This window comes from Perognathus longimembris, chromosome 24 (genome assembly GCF_023159225.1).
Source record: "Perognathus longimembris pacificus isolate PPM17 chromosome 24, ASM2315922v1, whole genome shotgun sequence".
Classification (NCBI taxonomy): domain Eukaryota; kingdom Metazoa; phylum Chordata; class Mammalia; order Rodentia; family Heteromyidae; genus Perognathus; species Perognathus longimembris.
The window spans coordinates 36026296-36048865 of NC_063184.1; the positions used below are offsets into that span (position 1 = coordinate 36026296).

Below are 22570 nucleotides of genomic sequence, written 5' to 3' on the forward strand. Positions count from 1 at the left end.
TATGTCCCAAGCTATTTCTACTGTTGCAGAGCATACATCATGGACTAAGATGAAGTGGAATTTCTAAAGCTACTAGCCCATGTAGCTTAGATAATAGCCAGGTTAAGAATGAGTATATAAATTAAATCTATCCATGATAACTTCACTTTCTAATTCCTTCACATGAAGAAGGGCCTTCTTACTTCCACCTGAAAAGAGCAAGTATGAATGAGAAAAGAGGTTTTTCATAGTTAGAATATACATTACACTGTCAATTAAAATTATTTCTTAGATTGTGACTATCAAATACATCAAGGAATTTCTGAACTAAACGTAATTTATTTATATTCAAAATTCCATAAGTCATGCAGTTTAACAAAATGCCAGCATTATTATACAATTAGTCGGGAGAAAGATGTTGGCCAGAAACTATTACCTTTATGGTTGTGAGTGTGCTTTCATCTTCTTCTGTCCAGAGATCCTGTTCATAATAATGTAAGCCATCATTGATAACTTTAGCTAGTTCCAATGTAATTTTTGCAGGAGATGTGTGGTTGTCTGTTTGATCTTCTCCAGGATATTTTCTCAAATATGATGGTGTCTGAGTTACAATCAAAATCTTGTTTAAATCCTGGTCATTAATTTCATAATCTGAATCATGATCAGACCAATCATTAAGTGTGTTTTTTGGTCTCATTTGTTCCATCTCTTCATCAAATAAAAAATCAACTTCTTGTTCTGGAAAATATAGTTGATTTGATGTCTCTTCACATACAGACACTGATTCCTGAAGTTAAAAAAATGTTACTTTCATGAATGTTTCTATTACTTTTAAAATAAATGTGATATAACAATATTACAAATAGGTATCAAACTTGTATGTTTAATGACTAGTTTAGACGCCAAATTTTCTAAAAGAAAATTTAGTAGTATCATTTTGGCCTAATAGAAAGCAATTTCTAATGCCAGGCACCAGTGGCTCAAACCTGTAATCCTAGCTACTCAGGAAATTGGGATCTGAGGATCATGGTTTGAAGCCAGCCAAGAAAAAGTCCTCCTGAGACTCCATTATCTCCAAGTAACCACTCAAAAACCTGATGTGATAATGTGAGGTTCAGGGACAGCGCACTGAATTCAGAATTAAGTTGAAAACTAAAGAAAAACAAAGTATAATTAAAAGAGGATTATAATAAAGTCCTTTAGATTTTGAGTGGTTCTGATTTTTTCAATTAGATCATGAAAAAAATGTCCGAAATGGGGAAATTGTCCAAAAAGAAATGTACTCTTTACCCTACTTACAGTACTGTAATACCTCTAATATATGTATATATCATCTTTACAATAATAAAGAGGAAAAGAAAAAAAACCCTAGAGATGTGAATTTGCATGCCTTTTAATTCAGAATTAGAACTAGAACCCGAGTTTTAAGTTTCTTCTTGTAAGTACTGGGATTTGAACAGTCTTGTACTTGCACAGCTGGCACTATACTTCTTAAGCCATGCTCCTAGCCCTGGTTTTGTTGTTTGTTTTTTAATGTTTGCTGGCTATTTTGGAGATGGTAGTCTAGTGGACTTTTCTGCCTGGTAGCTTCCAACTTTGATCCTCTGAATCTCAGCTAAGATTACATGGTGTGAGCCATTGTCTTTTTGGTTAGAACCAGTTGATCAGCCAGAAACTAAAGTCTTTTCACTTTCACATTTAGTGTCCTTTGGTAGTCTAAGACTACTTTCACTGTATATATACATGTATTCATACATAAGCATATATATGTATGTATTTGTATGTGTACATACGTGCATATACATGTTGGTACTAGAGCTCTTGATCAGCTTTTTCTGCTCAAGGTTGATACTCTACTACTTCAGCAAGTACTCCAATTCTGGCTTTTTGCTGCATAATTAGGTAAGAGTACCCTAGATCTGCCTCTGCTGGCTCTGAACCTCAATCCTTATATCTCAGCCACCTGAGTCTCAAGAACTGCAGACATGAGCTACCAGAACTGGCTAATATGACTGCTTTTTAATCTCACAATGCAATGGTCTCTTAGTTGATCCTTCTATACGTTCTTTATCCCATCCTAATTTGTCCCAATTTTCACATCATTTTTCACTCTTACTTGGCTTTTCCCTTTCAAGGCTGGTGCTCTATTAGCTGAATCACACCTCCACTTCTTGCTGGTGAATTAGAGGTAAGAGAGTCTCGGAGACTTCTTCCCACCCTACCCTAAAAGAGAGATCAGATCCTCAGATCTCAGTTTTGAATAACTAGGATTACAGGTATGGGTCACAGGTGCCCTTTTTTGTTGTTGTTTTTGCTGATAGCACTTAGCTGTCCATCTACCAATTTACAATTTGAGCCACTCCAATCTCAAATTTCTGCTGGTTAACTGGAGAAGTCTGTCTCCAAATTTCCTGCCCAGGCAGGCTTCAAAACAGATTGCCCAAGTCTCAGCATTCTTAGTGGCTAGGATTACAGGTTTTTGGTTTTTATTCATCTTATTTTGTTTTGTTTTTATGACCATCTTACAACTGTGGTTAAACAAACAACTATTATTTTAAGAGAACTCCACAGGTCTATAACTAAACAGCATATAAAACTATGTGTCTAATTTCTATATAACTGTACAAATATTTGAAGTTAAAAGGTAAGGTTAGCCAGGTGCTAGTGGCTCACACCTAAATAATCCTAGCTACTCATGAGGCTGAGATCTGAGGATTGAGGTTCAAAGCCAGCCTGGGCAGGGAAGTCTGTGAGACTCATCTCCAAATTAACCACCAGAAAATTGGAAGTGGTACTGTGGCTCAAGTGGTAGAATGCTAATTTTGAGCTAAAGAACTCAGGAACAGCACCCAGACTCAGAGTTCAAGGCCCACCACCAACCAACCAACAAATAAATAAATAAATGTAAGGCTAATAATTCATGCAAACACTAAGTGCTCTATTTTTCATACCATGTACATTGAGCTAAATGAATATTATTGTATATATGAGATACATTTGTACAACAGGACACAAGTCTATTTGGGCTTACTGGTATTGTTCACTAAATTTGAAGTTCCAAAGTTAAGATGTATCTTGATGCTATACAGTATACTTCTACTGTACCTAGACACTTTCTAGATTTTACTCCACAAGATAAGTTAACCTTTTTGTAACGTCTGTGTTAATTGTGATAACTGTTGGTGGATCCTCTGTATATTACATATATTTGTGTTCCCAAATAAAGTATATAATACTAAGCTGCCAAGCACGGGAAAACACTTCACCAAGGCAGGTGTCTCTAAATTTTACCCTTGTGTAGGTTTGTGTGCATATGTTCCTAATCATAACTAACAAAACCTAATGGTGCAAGTTTAATGTCATCATTCATAAGATGTCATGTGTACTATAAATAACAAGCCTATTCTGTCATTATTAAACTGTTTTTCAATTTTTTTTTTAATTTTTTGCCAGTCCTGGGGCTTGAACCCAGGCCTTAAGCCCCATCCCTGGCTTCTTTTTTTTTTTTTTTTGCTCAAGGCTATCACTCTACCACTTGAGCCACAGTGCCACTTCTGGCTTTTTCTATATATGTGGTGCTGAGGAATCAAACCCAGGGCTTCATGTATACGAGGCAAGCACTTTACCTCTAGGCCATATTCCCAGCCCTAACCACAGTTTTTGTCATCTAGTTTGGATCCTTATGGCATATGGGATTAAATTCATGGAAAACAACTCTAGTAAGCACTTGTTTATGAGCTTGATTCTATTTTTATGACATTGAATCTAATGCTGAAAATAGCCAAGGCACTAATGAAACTTATTCTCTACAGCTTAATGTAGTGTATCATATTGTAAATGAATGGCTTTTGATTAAAAACTGGAAACACTTAGCAAGGAAATTAAGGTCTGTGACCCTAACCTGTGGAGACTTATTACAGTATACAGAATGATCTCTCCTTAATTTCATGGGCTCTGTAGATACTGTATCACTCCATAAAAGGCATAGATCTCTCTATACAAAGTGAAGCCATCTAGCTCACATTGTAACTCCAGTGCATCTAATTTTTTTCTAACTTTCTGAGACGGAGAAACAGTTCAAAATTTTCCTGTGGAATGGCTGGGCTCTATAGAATTTGGATGCCTGGGCCTTGAAGTAAATGACCAAGCCCCTTTACAAGACTTACCCAGGACTTGATGAGAAAGCACTAAAAAAGCCTCTCAAGGGCTGGGGATATAGCCTAGTGGCGAGAGAGCTTGCCTCATATACATGAGGCCCTGGGTTCAATTCCCCAGCACCACATATACAGAAAACGGCCAGAAGTGGCGCTGTGGCTCAAGTGGCAGAGTGCTAGCCTTGAGCAAAAAGGAAGCCAGGGACAGTGCTCAGGCCCTGAGTCCAAAGTCCAGGACTGGCAAAAAAAAAAAAAAAAAAGCCTCTCAAAACTTAAAAAGGTATACTGGTATTTGCCCTAGGCTTGGGAAATTTGGATCTATGTAAACTTTCACTGTATATGCAAATAAAAGGCAGGGCTGGAAATGAAAGTTCTCATTCAAAGCTGGGGAAATATTACACAGCCTATGCTTATTTTTAAAAACTCTTAGATGTTATTGTATCCATAGACATGCTTCATGGATTTGTATTTCAAAAAGTAGCCTAAGGACTAAAAAGGTTTGCTTCTGAGTCATGAAAGGATTTAAAAACAACCTTCTAACCCTCAGAGACACGCAACGTTAAACACTGTTCAGAGAGGGTAGCTATAATTTAATAATTAAATCTAAAATAAACAAATGGACTGAGGTTACCATCTTTATAATAGTTATCAATCCACTATGCTATCTTTATGAACGGCAAACGTTTTCAGTTAACTTCACAATCTTTAGTGTTTTGTTGTTCTTTTAAAATGTCTTAAACCAGCTTTATCTAAACAGGAAATGCAGGTTTTCACAAGTTTTGTTTTTTGTCTCTTTTAGTAGTAAAAGAACAGTTCGATGTCTTCTTTGGCAATTTTTTGCCAAATACATTTCCCATCACCTCCTAAACAAGAAAACTGACTTTTTGGTTCCCTTGCTAGATAGGCCAGAAGTAGACCAGATAGGAGACAGGAAAATTATTCTCACCATACCTCTTTTTAAGTGTTACAAGATTAGGACATATGTGAGGGGCCTTCTCCTTTAAAATGGTAAAAGTCTAGGAACTCTTCAGGGATGGAAAAGGAGAAAGAAAGCATATCTGCCAAAAGGAAGTCCTGCAGATTTACCTTAAAAACTTAGTAAAAGGGGCTGGGAATATGGCCTAGTGGCAAGAGTGCTTGCCTCATATACATGAGGCCCTGGGTTCGATTCCTCAGCACCACATACACAGAAAATGGCCAGAAGTGGCGCTGTGGCTCAAGTGGCAGAGTGCTAGCCTTGAGCAAAAAAGAAGCCAGGGACAGTGCTCAGGCCCTGAGTTCATGGCCTAGGATTGGCAAAAAAAAAAACAAAAAACTTAGTATAATAGCTGGGTGGTGGTGGCTCACACCAATCAATAATCCTAGCTACTCAGAAGACTGAGCCTGAGGTTTGAGGTTCGAAATCAACCCAGACAGGTAATTCTTGTATCTAAGACATATCTTTAAAAAGCTAGAAATGGGCATGTGACTTAAATAGCCTTGAGCAAAGGAGTCAAGCAAGAGCACAAGGCCCTAAATCCAAGCCCTAGTACCAGCACCAATTTTTTTTTAAATAAAATGGGTTTCTACTACATAACTGTGTTTAACATTTTAACTTTTCCAAATTTTACACATGTATCTGACAAATGGAAACGTCACCGGGCTGGGGATATGGCCTAGTGGCAAGAGTGCTTGCCTCATATACATGAGGGCCTGGGTTCAATTCCCCAGCACCACATATACAGAAAATGGCCAGAAGTGGCGCTGTGGCTCAAGTGGCAGAGTGCTAGCCTTGAGCAAAAAGAAGCCAGGGACAGTGCTCAGGCCCTGAGTCCAAGCCCCAGGACTGGCCAAAAAAAAAAAAAAGGGAAGCGTCACCAACTGTAATACTGTAGTCAGGCTACCCTATGGTTCATTTGACTTAATATAACATACCTTTAATTTCACAGGGAATGGGCAGTGTCGCTTTTTTACTTCCATCCATGGTTCTGAATCCAAGTCGGGTAAACTGGTTGATAAACCTCTAGACATTGCTTGAAGATTACTTGTTTCATTATTTTGATTTGGGCTCATTGGACTTCCAATTCTTGGATAATTTGGGGCAGACCCTAAAATTTTAAATTAGTTGCAAGTTAAAACTGTTCTCTTTATGAAATACATTTTCACATGCATTCTAACTTCAAGCATATCCATATGAATCACTAATTATGATGGTAATCTATTTGGGAACCAAGTTATCAGTGAAATCTTTACTTAAAACCAGTAAGTTATAGTTAAATCATACAATTTCAACTGCTCTTATATATAGTTATTCTATAGCATTAAGGCAAAATTAGATGATTATTTCATTAGGATTTAAAGTAGCCATTACTCTTACTTTTCACACTTAAGATTAATTTACTAAATGCAGGCTACCCAATTATCATCTCGACTCATAATGAATACTGAAAAGTACATGTCACTACATTAAAGTGTCCAACTTCAGCAATAACTTTCAAAATATCTAAAAACTGTTGGAATTTAAAAGGCCCTTTTCATATTAGGCATGCCAGTTTATTTAGAATAAAAATGTATAATATAATCTATAAAATTCAAATTATTTTCTTTATATTTTTCAAAAATAAGAGCATTTTTAAGTTTTATATTTTCATCCTAAGATGCAATATAGACTTGTTTTTAAAAGTATAAACTGAAACATGTTACAATCTCAAAAACATGAATTTTTAAAGTAAAATTCCAAAATTCATCATTTATTCTCAATTCACTGAAAATTAAATTACACAACTGAATGTTACATCAGAAAGCTGAAATAAATCCATAGCAACAAATCTTTTCATTTACAAAATTAGAGGCATATTGCAGGACTGGGGCAGAAGTGCTCTGGAATTTTTACTTCCATATACATGATGGCTTTAGTACTTCTCCCAGATTATTTTAGCAACATATTATTTCTGAAAAACTTCTAATTTGTGCTTTCAATACAGTAGACATTGACTGTGAGTGTACCTCCATGTCAGAGAACTTGCCTTCTGTGTGTGAGGCCCTGGATCAATATCCAGAGCCACAAAAGAAAGCAAAAACAAACAAAAAACAATTTTGGTATATACATCTGTGGTTAGCTGGGGCTAGGCAGTAGAATGAATGGTACAGATTGACCGTGAAGATACCAGAAAATTTGGGGGTGTCAGGAATTTGTTATATCTTGATTCCACTGTTGGATACACATTCCTAAAATGGATGGACAAATGTGTGTAAATTACAATTAAAATGTTTAAAAAACAATTTTTGTAACAGCAAATTTTGCAACTAGTTATATGCAATTATTGAGCACTTGAAATGTGGCTTTTTAAAGGTGCTCATAACAAGTGCCAAATGTAAATCATAAAACATCTGCTTATCTTACCTTCTGAAATACTACCAAAGTTTAACAACGAGCATATGTTGTAAATAATATGTGGATATAATAAATGATCTAATGAAAATAGTGCTGAACTTAAGTGTTTTGTAGCGAATAAACTTTTTAGATACATACACACACACATTTCTATTGGATACTGCTGTTCTACATCATTCTTGACTAATGGTATATCAATCGATCCTTTTAAAATCGTACAAATGAAATACAGGGCTTAGATTTCTTCACACTGAAAAAGCTGTATAGTTAGGAAAAAATATTAACTCTTAGGTACTTTCTAATACTATGAACTTATCTATGTTAATACAGGAAATAAAACTTTAAAAGGAGACAATCACACTATCCTGCAGGATGTAAGGCGTGACTTTGTTCCCTACTCAACTACCTAAATGTGAAATACCTAAACTACTACACATAGTTCACTTATGAATAACAGGAACAGCAACCAGCATATAGTATAAAAATCAGTAACTACTATTTTAATGTTAAAACTTAATTGTCTAACATCCATTTAACAGTTTATTATGTAATCATCCCCAAATGCTCATTAAGCTTGAACTACCCTTCCACCATAAAATACGTTTCATTGTTTGCGAAAAATATGTTCTTAGAAATGGAATTACATTAAAACACCAAAGAATTTGGATAAGACAAAAAATGTAAAAGACTGAATAAGACACTTTATATTTAGGTTTGTACATATGTCTTGGTTATAGTTAAAAATATACTAAATGATAGAGTTTAAGAATAATATAGCCAACCATGAATCTTTCTAGACCAAGTGAATTTAAATAATTTGAATTATCAAGTCTATTTACATACACATAAATTGTTAGGACACATACTTCAATGGTTTTGTTAGTTACAATTTGTAAAAGAAAATTCATCTTTCCTGCTTTTCCCATTAAGTAAAAATTGTCAGGGCTGGGGATATGGCCTAGTGGCAAGAGTGCTTGCCTCGTATACATGAGGCCCTGGGTTCAATTCCCCAGCACCACATATACAGAAAATGGCCAGAAGGGGCGCTGTGGCTCAAGTGGCAGAGTGCTAGCCTTGAGCAAAAAGCCAGGGACAGTGCTCAGGCCCTGAGTCCAAGCCCTCAGACTGGCAAAAAAAAAAAAAAAAGTAAAAATTGTCAGCTCGGCTTTCCAAATACAAATTGCCATATACACTCATATCTAGTATGATTTTTCTTCCGTTTGCCAGGAGGATATCACAATTCTGAAGAATTACACTTTCTAAAGGATTATATAGTTTTTGTGTAACATTTTCAAACATTTCTGTATGTCATTTTCAAAGGAAACTCCACTGCTTATTTAATAATCATTTTGTAAAGCAAAACAGATCAAGACAATCAGGAGCCTAAGTTCTCAATTTCCTGAATAAAATCCTTAAACTGATAGTATAATACTTATGTCCATTATCAGGGGAAAAACCTCATTTCAAAAGTAATCTTACCATTCTCATAATCAACCTTTTGTGGTGCATTAAGGTCTTCTGCTCAGTGCAAATGTCAACCCATGTTACAATTCAACCTCCAAAGAGGAAAAAATAGAATTTAAATCTTAGATAAAGAGGATGGATTATATTAAAATATTTTACCATATTAAAATTTTAAAGTATATATCCAAGGTCATGTTTTTAAATCTTAAGGTAGCTACATTTAATAGCCTGTACTTCCCTTTTTTTCCCCTTTAAAATTTTTTTTGTACAGGTAGTATGGTTTGAACATAAAAGTTTAGACTCTGTCCCTTAGCTTTTTTCATTCAAGGCTGGTGTTCTACCACTTGAGCCAATTACAGATTTTGCTGGTTAATTAGAGATAGGAGTCTCATAGACTTTCCTGCTTGAGCTGGCTTTGAACCATGGTCCTCACATCTCAGCCTCTTGAATAGCTAGGATTACAGGAATGAGCCACTGGTTCCTGGCCACTTCCCATCTCATTTCTACTTCAATTTTTTTTTGTGACATATCACTTCTCCACTGACTTTAGGAAACTAGCTTTTCTTATCACAAGTGAATTGTTACAGTCAAAATTTTGGGATTCATAGAGAACGGTTATATACATATTTAGTCCTCTGACCTAAAATAAGCCACCATAGTTCTAAGAACACTCCATCTGTATTTCTTCATTTAATCACCTACCTTCTTATAAAATAACATTGTGTAAAATATCTAATATTTGTTCAGGCACCAGGCAATAAAATCCTTGAGACTCTTATATCCAATTAATCACGAAAAAACTGGAAATGGATCTGTGGCTTGGCTCAAATGGTAGAGCACTAACCTTGAGTAAAAAAGCTCAGGGACAGCAACCAGGGACTGACTTCAAGCCCCAGGACTGTGAGGTATGCACATACATGCGCACACACACACACACACACACACACACACACACACACACACACACACACCATTTGTGAACCTTTATTATTCCCTGACTTTTTTTTGTAGACATGTATGTGAATGCCATTAGTATGTTAAAAAAAATCACAAAAATGTACAAAGCATTGATTTTATTCTTGCAATTTTATTAATAATGCACAAATGGTCAATAGACAGGCATCACCAATTTGAATGACCTATCTTTGCTATCCTGAGAGAAAGGAAATTTCTATAGTATCCAACTTACCCAACAATTGCTCATAAGATGTTGAAAAATATCATCTTGGACCCAAGTTTACACAATAAATAAATGTAACTTATACAATCAGTCATCATATCTTTTTAAAAAATAAACAAAATAATTAAAACAATGTCACTTTTCTTCAACATTTAAAACACTCACCCAAATTTCTAACTGGAAATAGAAGAGACTAACAAGAAATATGAGATAAAAAGTATCTTTGAAACTGTCCATCATGGTTTATTGATGGACAGCTCTCTCATACTGATGTATAAAAAATACATTTCTTAAGAGTAAAGTAAAAATACCCTTATTTATTTCTTAAATTTCTTACTACTTACATGTCCACATTAATAAATCTTATAGTCCATGTGAAACACCATGACAACATGTGTTTTGAACTATAACTACTGAAAGGAAAATCAAATAGCAAAGGAGCTAACAATCTGGGAAATGCTACTCAATCCTCTCTTTCTGCTTTATTGATCTGGGCACAAGTATATATGCTTGGAAACAAAACACAGAATCTTGCAGTATTTCCACAATGATAAAATTAACTTTCCCACCGTGAATAAAAGTAGCCCATGAAGCCCAGGCTAATTTCACAGAAATAGGCAGCTCCTGTAATAACAATAGTAGTCTTCTGGTCTGTCTCACATCATCCCATAGGTGGTTATCTCCACTGTAGTGCTGGCCCAACCTCCTCCACAAGGAGCTGAGAGTAGATATTCTTGCACAGAAGGCAGTCTGGTCGCTCTCATTTCTGCAGCACAATTTGTCCAATATTTACAATGGCATTTCAGTGAGTCACCTATTCCACTGCGTATTCCGACCAAATGACATCCAAGAGCATCAGTAGATCATCACCCTGACTGAAAAAAGTTTAAGCACACATTTTTTTCCCAAGAGGGAATGTCTTTAAAATGATCCAGGAAAAAAAAAATCTTAATAATAAAGTAGTTTTGGAAACTCTATAAACAACCAGATTAAATTTAGAACCCCAATGGTGCTTTAGAAGGTGGGTCATCTTTATCTTTCAAAGATTAAGGTTAATGCATATTGGCAGCAAAAGAAAAGGAAAGCTATCCCACTCCTGAGCCAAAATTTCTAGACTACTCAAATCTCACAGGAGGAGAAACTGACATAATACATCTTTAGTCATTCAGTAAAATTAAGATAGGCAGGACTTCCACAGGTAATGGGAACACAAGAGCTCCAGCCATAATTCTTAAGATCCTTAATTAAATTATAGCTCTTTGTGGGAAACAATGTGAATAGAATGAAGAGAATTACAATTCATTTAGTTATCTTTAATTTTTCTACTAAAGCCAATAAAATAAAAAAGATAGGTAAATGGATCAAACAGCCCACTGTTACGCTGTTTGCTGTAGAAGAAAAGCTGTTACCTGTATGTGAGCAAAATGCTTGGCCTGGTACAAACTCTGGGCAATCAATCAATTGAGAGAAGTCTGTTTGTGGCACATTTCGTGGAGGAGGGCCTGGGATTGGCCATTTTTCTGGCTCTATCTTTTTTCTCATTTTTTCATCCACAATTTCTACTTCTGTACTATCCTTCAGTGCCTAAAAATAGAAATTTTGAGCTATTAAAGATCCCACTCAAAAAGACCAATTGCATCTTATAGCTGTAGTAACTAAAAACTTTAGCAGATTATCTTTCAGTTATTAGATGTAAACATATCCATGAAGTAAATAGCTATTAATAACAAAGAGAATTTTAAAACTATTTGTTCCTGTAAAATAGCAAATAATTGAACTTAATGCTGATTTAACTTGTACCTTTTTTCACAATTAGAACAGTCACTTAGGAACCAAATAGAAGCCTACAAACTTTTATCAGGGGTTTGTTTTTTGGTTTTAGCTATTTATTTTTGTATGTGTACATGCTAGTATTGGGGCTTGAACTCAGAGCCTGGGCACTATCCCTTTGCTTTTTCACTTAAGGCTAGTGCTCTATCACTTGAGGCGCAGCTCTTAACTTCAGCTTTTTGTTGGCTAATTGGAGTTAAAGAGTCTCACTGACTTTCCTGGCTGGCTTTGAATCACAATCTTCAGTTCTGGGGCTGGGGATATGGCCTAATGGCAAGAGTGCCTGCCTCATATACATGAGGCCCTGGGTTTGATTCCCCAGCACCACATATACAGAAAACGGCCAGAAGTGGCGCTGTGGCTCAAGTGGCAGAGGGCTAGCCTTGAGCAAAAAGAAGCCCGGGACAGTGCTCAGGCCCTGAGTCCAAGCCCCGGGACTGGCCAAAAAAAAAACAAAAAACAATCTTCAGTTCTAAGTAATCCTCCTGAGTACCTTGGGATTACAATCCTAACAATCACAATTTTAGATATTCACCAACAAAAATTAAAATGCACATCCATAAGAAGCTTTACTCATACATAACCTCCCAAACAAGACAATTTAAATGCCTTAACAAAATGTAGGTATAAACAGTAACATCTACACTATGGAATACAAGTCAATAATGTAGAAGAAGAAACTATTGAGGTGTGCAACATAAACGGATCTTAAAAGCACCATGCTTAGTGAAATAAACCAGAAAAGAACCATGTCTGTTGTTCCATGCCTTTAGTTCCAACACTGAGGACACTTAGGCAGGAGAACGGAGCAGTGTGAGCAGTGTAAGTCTGGCCAATGAGACCTTGTCTAAAAAAAAAAAAAAATCATAAAGAAAGGCTACAAATGCCAAGATTTATTTATTTATATGATACTGTGGAAAAATTAAAAATCAGGACTAATAAGGACAAAAATGTTTTTGCCAGGAGGTATATGCAGAACAAGATGGCACACAAGGTAAAAAAAAAAATTCTTTATGCGTGTGTATGTGCTGATCCTAGCTCTTGAATTCAGGAAGAGTCTGTGACACTGAACTGTTTTGCTTAAAGCTAATGCTCTATGACTTGACACACAGCTCCACTTCCACAAGGTAAATTTGATTGCTATATTTGTAGAAAACAGGAGATAAAATGTCTAAAGCACTTCAGAAATAAGGCAGATAAGCCTTCATAAATGAAGGCAATAAACTAGAAAGACTAGAAATTAGCCCCTCTGCCACACATAAAAAACCATAAACTGTTTTATAGTAAACTTGGCAATTATATGATCAAGAATACTCAAAATTAAATTTTGAAGAACCAGGATTAAAACAAGTGGTAACATTAGCAATTTGTTGTGGTGTTTTAAGATATTTTATGTTCTGCAAAATAGAAATAAGGTATGAATTGTTTTCTGAGCACTACGGTCAACTACAGAGTGTCAGGTTTTGTTTTTGTTTTTGCAGGTCCTAGGGCTTCAACTCATATAGGCACTACCCCTGAGATTTTTAACTCAAGGCTAGTACTCTACCCTTTGAGTCACAGCTCTACTTCCGACAAGGGTCTCAAGGACTTACCTGGCTAGGCTGGTTTTGAACCAAGATTCTCAGATCTCAGTTTTTTGGGTAGCTAGGATTACAGGCATGAGCCACTGATAACTAGCCAGTTGGTCAACTTTTTCTTTTAGACTAGTTTTGAAACTCATCGACCTGAGGAGCAAGGACTATAGATATGCAACACCATATTTCATATTCTTTTTTGTTTTTTTTTTGAGGACAGCTTTAGACAAGTCTCGCTATGTAGTCCAAGCTGGGTAAAACTAACAATCCTTCTGGTCCCTACTTCCAGAATAGTTATAGGAACACACCACCAAGCCTGCAACCTTTTAAAAATAATTTTATATTTTAGAAGAATTTCATATTCACAGGAAAACTGAGTTGAAAGTACAGATTTGTCTTTTAATAAATACTTACCTCTAAAATGAGATTAAGGTTTGTAGTGAGAGCCTGGACACGGTGAAAACCAGCAATCAAGGAAATAGGCAAGAAACCTTGTTCATCCATTTTTCTCCGAAGAAAGAAGTCTCGTTCTAAATTTTCTATACTAAAATAATATTCACTGACAAAAGTAAACAAATTTCACCCATTATTCAATAACATAAAAATCTCTACTGCTTATACATCATCAACCATCATCAACTTCTATGAAAATAATTGGGTTTAATAGCAACACTAATATGCAGAGTTTTTTTTTCCTTATAGATAAGAACAAATTGATAGCTCTTCTGACTTCAAATTTAGTACCCAGAAAGCAACTAAAAAGAACTACGAATATGGTGCTGCTGGCTCACATCTATGATCCTAGCTATTCGGGAGGCTGAGATCTGAGGATTGTGGCTCAAAGCCAGCCTGGACATTTACGACTGTAAACTTGTATTGCCAATTAACCACCAAAAAGCTACAAGTGGAGCTGTGGCTCAAGTGTAGAGTTAATTAGCCTTAAGAACAGAATCTAGGCCCTGAGTTCAAGCTTCAGAAATGGCACTAAACAAAACAAAACTATAGTCCAGTGGTTCATGCTTGTAAATCTCAGTTACTTAGGAAGCTGTAATCTGAGCATCACAGTTCAAAGCCAGCCGGGGAAGAAAAGTCCATAAAACTTCTGTGGTGGTCATGGGGCTTAAACTCAGGGCCTGGGTGCTGCCCCTGAGCTGGGGCACTGGTAGATTACACCTGTAATCATAACTGTAGGAATCATGGTCCTCAGATCTGAGTCTCTTGAGTAGCTAGGATTACAGGTATGTACCCAATTGGCTCATTTAAATTTTAACATAAAACATCTACTTACAAATAATGAGGCAAATTTGTTTTATTTCAAATAATATGTAAAATTTTTATATTACTACACTTATTCATATTATGCAATTTTTTTTGGGGGGGGGGAAGCAGTCCTGGGCCTTCAACTCAGGGCCTGAGTACTGCCCCTGGCTTCTTTTTGCTCAAGGATAGCACTCTGCCACTTGAGCCACAGCACCACTTTTGGCCGTTTTCTATATATGTGGTACTAGGGAATCGAACCCAGGGCTTCGTGTATATGAGGCAAGCACTCTTGCCACTAGGCCATATTCCCAGCCCATATTATACAATATTTTACACAGAAAAATAACCTAAACAGCAGGGAAAGCAGATAGCATAGGAACACAAAGCAAATAGAAAAATGAAAGTTTTACTTATTTTATTAATTGGTCCTAAAAAAAACAAATAATATTATCATCCTCCAATTTTTACTAACCATTAAAGTCTGATATCGCTAGAAAAAAGAAATTAAAAGTTTGGGGCTGGGGATTATGGCCTAGTGGCAAGAGTGCTTGCCTCCCATACATGAAGCCCTAGGTTCGATTCCCCAGCACCACGCATACAGAAAATGGCCAGAAGTGGAGCTGTGGCTCAAGTGGCAGAGTGCTAGCCTTGAGCAAAAAAAAGAAGCCAGGGACAGTGCTCAGGCCCTGAGTCCAAGGCCCAGGACTGGCCAAAAAAAAAAGAAATTAAAAGTTTGATACTGTAACAAATTTACTTACATTTGACGCTTAATATACTCTTTAAGCAAAGTTTCTTCCACAGGATACAACTGCACACCTGTACCATCATCATAGTAATACATCATACTGGTATTAGGTTCTGTTTGAAATGGCTGATCAGCCCTTTCACCATGTTCTCGATAACCATATGAATAATCAAAGTTCACTTGATGTGAAGGAAAAAAGAGGGACACATTAAAAACAGCTAAAGAAAAAGCCAAACTGAAGTGCTTTAAGGGAAAACAAATATTAAACTAGCTGTACTATTAATTTTTTTGTCTTTTCTTTTTGGGTGCTGAGGATAAAACAAAGGACACATTGCATTGCTAAGCAAGCACTTTGCTACTGGGCTACATCCAGCCCTAAATTTAAAAAGAAATTAGTTTAAGCCAGGCACCAGTGGCTCATGCCTGTAATCCTAGCTACTCAGGAGACTGAGCTCTGAGGACTCAAATTCAAAGCCAGTCCAGGAAAGTCCATGAGACTTTTTCTTTTTTTGCCAGTCCTGGAGCCTGACTTCTTTTTGCTCAAGGTTAGCACTCTGCCACTTGAGCCACAGCACCACTTCTGGCCTTTTCTATATATGTGGTCCTGAGAAATCTAACCCAGGGCTTCATGTATACGAGGCAAGCACTCTTGCCACTAGGCCATATTCCCAGCCCTCCATGAGACTCTTATATCCAATAAATCACCAGAAAACCAGAAGTGGTGCTGTGGCTCAAAGTAGTCGAGTAGACCACTAGCCTTGAGATGAAGAATGCAGCAGGGACAATGCTCAGGCCCAGTGTTTAAGCCCTACAACCAACCTCCCCAAAAATTAAACATCAAAATCCATCTTATTAACAAACAAAAAATCATGTCATACATCGAGGATTTCCTCTGCCTCGTCCTCTTCCTCGTCCTCGGCCTCTTCCTCGGCCTCTAAAGGAACCTCGGATATTACCTCCCTCACTTCTCACACTGGACACTTCATCTTGATCATCTCTCTTTTCTCTATCTCTTCTCCAACCTATTAAACAAAAACAATTTTTATAAATTCCAATTTACAATAAAATAATACAATCATCTTTTAACAATACAGTAATGACTTTCCCCCATATTAAAGTAGTTTATAGTAGCCAGGCAGTCTTCAGATAGATATACATTAAGAGATTCAACATCAATTTGTTGGAGGGTCCATAAAAGGAGTGGTATATAAAGACGACATTCCATTTAGTAATTAATATATTAGTTCTTCATGTACAAAATTTCAAGCCTAGTGAGTCTGTACTATATAAAATTCCACATGAGCATGGCAGCTCATGCCTATAATTCCAACTACTAGGGAGGTAGAAATTAAGAGAATTGAAGGAGATAGCTTATTAGGAGGACCATAGTTCAAGACCAGCCTAAGTGTTTTAGGAAGAAGGAGACAGTAAGGTAGAGAAGGACAGAGGCTGATCTGGATACATGGTTTATGATGTGTAGAAATGTCACAATAACCCCCTTAACTAATATATGCTAAGAAGTCATTGTTTAAAGGAAAAAAACAAAAATGAAAGGCTGAAAGAGAAATATAACAAAATAATCAACTAAATTAAAAATATGGGTAATCTTACATGGTACAAGACATATAATTAGGTTGCCGAATGTCAAGGCTCTTGTGTGAAAGTTGGTCTCCAGAATGGAGTTATTGGGAGATTATGAAACCAAGAGAAGGTGGAACATATGGGAGATCCTTAAGCTCTTTAGAGGTATGCCCTTGGAAGGAATTTACTTTTGGCTTTTTAGTAGTTAGTTGGAAATAAGAGTCTCAAGGACTTTCCTGCCCAAGCTGGCATCAAACTGAAATCCTCAGATCTCATCCTCCTGAGTAGCTAGGATTACAGGTGTAAACCACTAGCACCCAGCTCTTTCCTGCTTCTTGACAACAAATTTGGCCATTTGATCTGATGTGCACCCATCATGATATGCGACACTCACCAAAGGCTCATCAATGGGGCCACCAATCTTGGACTTGAATTTCTGCAACTATGTGCCAAAAATAAACTAATACACAGGTAAGTTGTCTACACTAAGTATATTGTTATACGAGAAAGCACAGAATCAAGCAGTCCATGCACAGGTATTTACTTAAAAGAAAAAACAGCCAAAATGTGGAAAGAAGCCAACAAATGAATGGGTAAAAGGGGTATATGCAACCAACTGTTAAGTAGGTAGATAAAACTACTGATGAATGGCAAAATATAGATAAATCTGAAAAGCAATGCTGAGCAAAAGGAAACATAAGAATATGCAAAGTAGTCAGATATATACACCTATAATAGTACACATAGGTTGAGTAGAAGGTGAGGTCATTCTGGCTAAATAATGATACCCTCAAGATAGGAAAGTAAAAAGAAAAGGGGGTAAGAAGGAAATAAAAGGGCAGAAAGAAAGCAAAAACAGGGGGAGATAGAGGAGAGGAGAAGGAAAGGAGGAAGTTTTGGCTCTCAGCCAAAACTTTTACTTTGGTTAAGTTAAAAAAAAAAAAAAAAGGCTGGGAATGTGATTTGGCAGTAGAGTATTTGCCTAGCATGCATGAAACCCTGGGTTCTATTCCTCAACACCACAGAAACAGAAAAAGCCAGAAATGGAGCTGTGGCTCAAGAGATAGAGTGCTAGCCTTGAACAAAAAGAAGCCAGGGATAGCACCCAGGCCCCAAGGATCTGGGTTAATACCAACTCAATTCAATAGTGATTATAATATCACCAATAATAGGATAAACATACCATAATATGTATTCTCATGTGATAAACAAGAAAATTATGTATCTTTTGTAGGAAGCATTCCTATCATTAATCTGTAACTCAAATCAAATCAAAACAGCAGACAATCCTAAGTAAGAAATCTCTCTATATAATACAAACACCTTGTTATTTTTAAAAAGACAAAAATCAAGTGTCACAAAAGACAAAGCAGAACTTTTAGGGAATAATGATTATTAAGGAGAAAAATTGCCAGGCCTTGGTGACTCACACCTGTAATCCCAGGAGGCTGATATCTGAGCATCGTGGTTTGAAGCCAGGCAGTAAACTACACAGAAAAAGCTGGAGTGGGGCTGTGGCACAAGTGGTAGAGTGCTAGCCTTGAGTGTAAAGAGGCTCAGGAACAGCACCCAGGCCCTGAGTTCAAGCCCCGGGACTGGTAAAAGAAGTAAAGAAAAAGAAAAACTAGGACCAGGAAGGGAAGTTTTAAGAAATATTTAAAAATCTGCCTATAGGCAATCATATTGTATTAATGTTAAATTTCACTGTTGTGCTATAGTTAAACTTTTTTTTTTTTTTTTTTGCTAGTCTTGGAGCTTGAACTCCACTCTACCACCAGGCCACATTCCCAGCTCAGTTACACTATTTTGTTTTTTTGTTTTGTTTTGTGCCAGTCCTAGGGCTTGAACTCAGGGCCTGCACACTGTCCCTGGCTTCTTTTGTGCTCAAGGCTAGCACTGTACCACTTGAGCCACAGCGCCACTTCCGGCTTTTTCTTTATATGTTGTGCTAAGGAATCGAACCCAGGGCTTGTGTATACGAGGCAAGCACTTTACCACCAGGCCATATTCCCAGTCCCAGTTACACTATTTTTATAAAATATATTCAGGGACTGGGGATATGGCCTAGTGGCAAGAGTGCTTGCCTCGTATGCATGAGGCCCTGGGTTCAATTCCCCAGCACCACATATACAGAAAACGACCAGAAGTGGCGCTGTGGCTCAAGTGGCAGAGTGCTAGCCTTGAGCAAAAAGAAGCCAGGGACAGTGCTCAGGCCCTGAGTTCACGGCCTAGGACTGGCCAAAAAAAAAAAAAAAAAATATATATATATATATATATTCAGAAGGTATTTAGGACAAAAGGAATAGGTATGTCTGCAACTAACCCTCAAAAGAATATAACACACATAGTTCTTAAAATAATAAGCATTAAAACTAAATTCTCTCCTTAAGTCATGTTTCCATTAGAATGTTACTTACTTCTTGTATCATTTCTCCTGTTATTATGCACTGATTTATTTGTATCAGGTTGACATCTTGAGCTGTTCCGAGATCCAGGCCTTTCTTGACTATCTGGTCTTACATCATCCAAGTGGAGTGGTACCCATTTGTGCTTATTAGCTTAAAGAAACAACATAAAAATCATAATAGCAGTACAAAATTTTCACTAAAGTTTTGCAATTCTGAAAGCGCAATAAATTTTAATATGGAAGTGGAGCTGTGACTCAAGTGGTAGAGTCCAGCCTTGAATGAAAAAGCTATGAAACAGCTCAGAGGCCTTGTATTCAAGCTCCAGTACACACACACACATGCACACGCACATGCATACATACATACATACATACATACATACACACACTTAATTTATTTTGGCTTTAAAGGAATTATTTGTATAGTACCAAAAGACTCATTTTCCTTCTCACATAGTATAGAGCCTTGTCTAACTTGGTACAAACATTTCTAAAACTCAAGAGATTGAGTCATCACTGGAATTATTTCATATAAATGAAGTATTTACTTTTCTGTTTAATTCAGATGATGAGCTATTCAAAACAGCACATTATCTCTTGCTAATATTTGATTCTTAGGCTTTAGATAGCATAATCTACATAGTTGAAAGCAAGACTATTCATAAAAACACACTGAATTGGGGCTGGGGATATGGCCTAGTGGCGAGAGAGCTTGCCTCGTATGCATGAGGCCCTGGGTTCGATTCCCCAGCACCACATATACAGAAAACGGCCAGAAGTGGCGCTGTGGCTCAAGTGGCAGAGTGCTAGCCTTGAGCAAAAAAGAAGCCAGGGACAGTGCTCAGGCCCTGAGTCCAAGGCCCAGTACTGGCAAAAAAAAAAAACACTGAATTTTAGAACAGTCTAAATAGGAACTTATACAGGACTATTACTGAGTGACATTTCCCAAAACTTAAGAGACACAAGTAAGTATAAAATATTTGTCAGGATTTTTAAAAATAATTATAATCTATTTTCCTAACTGGGGGTGGCAGGGAGGAAGAACATGGGCATGGTGATACATATTTATAACCCCAGCACTCACAAGGTTGAGGCAAGAGAAATTTTTAAAACTGAGGCCAGTATAGACTATACAGAAAGACCCTGTCTCCATACCTCAAAAAAAAAAAAAAAAAAAAAGAAGAGAGAAAAGCAGAAAGAGAAAGAGAAAAGAGGAGCGAGGGAAAAAGGAAGGGAAGAAAGGGAGGGAGGAGAAGAGAAGGAAGGAGATACAGTAAGTTAACTTTTACTGAGACTGCACAATGTAACCAAATTTTATGGTTATGGGAATATGGCTTAGTAGTAGTAGAGTGCTTGCCTAGCATGCATGAAGCCCTGGGTTCAACTCCTCAGCAATGCATAAACAGAAAAAGCCGGAACTGGCACTGTGGCTCAAGTGGTAGAGTGTTAGTCTTGAGTATAAAGAAGCCAGGGACAGTGCTCAGGCCCTGAGTTCAAGCCCCAGGACTGGCAAAAAAAAAAAAAAAAAAGGAAGGAAGGAGGGAAGAAGGGAATGGGAGGGAAGAAGGGAAGGAAGGAAGGAAGGAAGGAAGGAAGGAAGGAAGGGAGGGAGGGAGGGAGGGAGGGAGGGAGGGAGGGAGGGAGGGAGGGAGGGAGGGAGGGAGGGAGGGAGGGAGGGTAAAATTCTAAAGATTACATTGACATGATTGCATAGTTTAGGTTTTAAAAATTACCCTGCCCAACCTACATTTTCTACCAAAAACTAAAAAGATGCAAAGGAATAACTAGTAAAGTAACAGAAGGACAAGAAATATTAATATGCAGCTATATTACTGATATCCTGTAAATCCTGCCAACCTATAGATTCAATGGAGAATATGAAATGTTTTGAAAGTATTAAAAAGTATTAAAAAGTGTAGTAACTTTTAAAACCTTTAGTAACATCAATGACAAAGTCTATCAGGCATAAGAAAGCCTTTCTTTTAAAATAAAGTGTAGGGCTGGGAATATGGCCTAGTGGCAAGAGAGCCTTCCTCGTATACATGAAGCCCTGGGTTCAATTCCCCAGTACCACATATATGGAAAACGGCCAGAAGTGGCGCTGTGGCTCAAGTGGCAGAGTGCTAGCCTTGAGCAAAAGGAAGCCAGGGACAGTGCTCAGGCCCTGAGTCCAAGGCCCAGGACTGGCAAAAAATAAAAATAAAAAAAAAATAAAGTGTAGTCTAGGATAGTAAATCACGGCTTGATTACTTTAATAGTGACCAATTGTGTGTGTACGTGCCCATGAAGCTTAAACTCAGGGCCAGGATGTTTACCAGAGCCTTTTTGCTCAAGGCTAGCATTCTACCACTTGTGCCACAGTTCCACTTCTGGCTTTTTTTGGTTAATTGAAGATAAGAGTTTCATAGGCTTTCCTGTCTGGGCTGGCTTGGAACCATGATTCTCAGATCTCAGCTTCCTCAGGTAGCAAGGACTACAACATGAGCCATCGATGCCCAACTTGACCAGTTTTAATTGAAACAATAAATAGGCCAAATTTTAGAGCAAGATATCTTTCTTTTGGGTGGGAGGAGGCTTGGGACTGTCCCTGAGCTTCTTTTGCTCAAAGCTAGTAGCACTCTACCACTTGAGCCACAGTGCCACTTCTGGCTGTTTATGTGGTACTAAGGAGTTGAACCTAGGGCTTCATGCATGCTAGGTAAGCACTAAACCACATTCCTAGCCACAAGGTACCCACCCAACTTTATGTATGAATTCTAGACAGCCAAAAGTAAACCACTTATGTATCCCAGAAGGAGAGAAAAAAGTAAATGATAAAGTGCTTTAGAATAATCCAGGTATTGGTGGCTCATGCCTGTTATCCTAGCTACTCAGGAGGCTGAGATCTGAGGATCACAGTTTGAAGCCAGCCTAGGCAACAAAAGTCCCCAGGAGCCTCTTATCTCCAATTAACCACTCAAAAATAGGAAGTGACCTCCTGTGGCTCAAGTGGTAACAAAGAGGCTCAGAGACTGCACTCAGGC

At 37.4% G+C, this 22570-nt stretch overlaps 1 protein-coding gene across 4 annotated transcripts in view; it reads right to left on the bottom strand.

Moving 5' to 3' along the window:
* The window catches only part of Larp1b (La ribonucleoprotein 1B), an 84552-nt gene that overhangs the window by 41025 nt on the left and 20957 nt on the right, over positions 1-22570 (bottom strand). The window contains exons 6-12 of one of the 4 annotated variants that reach the window (XM_048333779.1): positions 19558-19698; positions 16438-16581; positions 15573-15738; positions 13969-14113; positions 11560-11734; positions 6048-6220; positions 416-766 (exon numbers count right to left, since the gene is read on the bottom strand). In XM_048333779.1, the coding sequence (XP_048189736.1) occupies positions 416-766; positions 6048-6220; positions 11560-11734; positions 13969-14113; positions 15573-15738; positions 16438-16581; positions 19558-19698 (1295 nt within the window). Of the gene's footprint in view, positions 1-415; positions 767-1754; positions 2203-6047; positions 6221-10037; positions 11026-11559; positions 11735-13968; positions 14114-15572; positions 15739-16437; positions 16582-19557; positions 19699-22570 lie in introns of those variants that run through there. The other 3 variants (XM_048333780.1, XM_048333782.1, XM_048333781.1) reach the window with 3 other exon arrangements.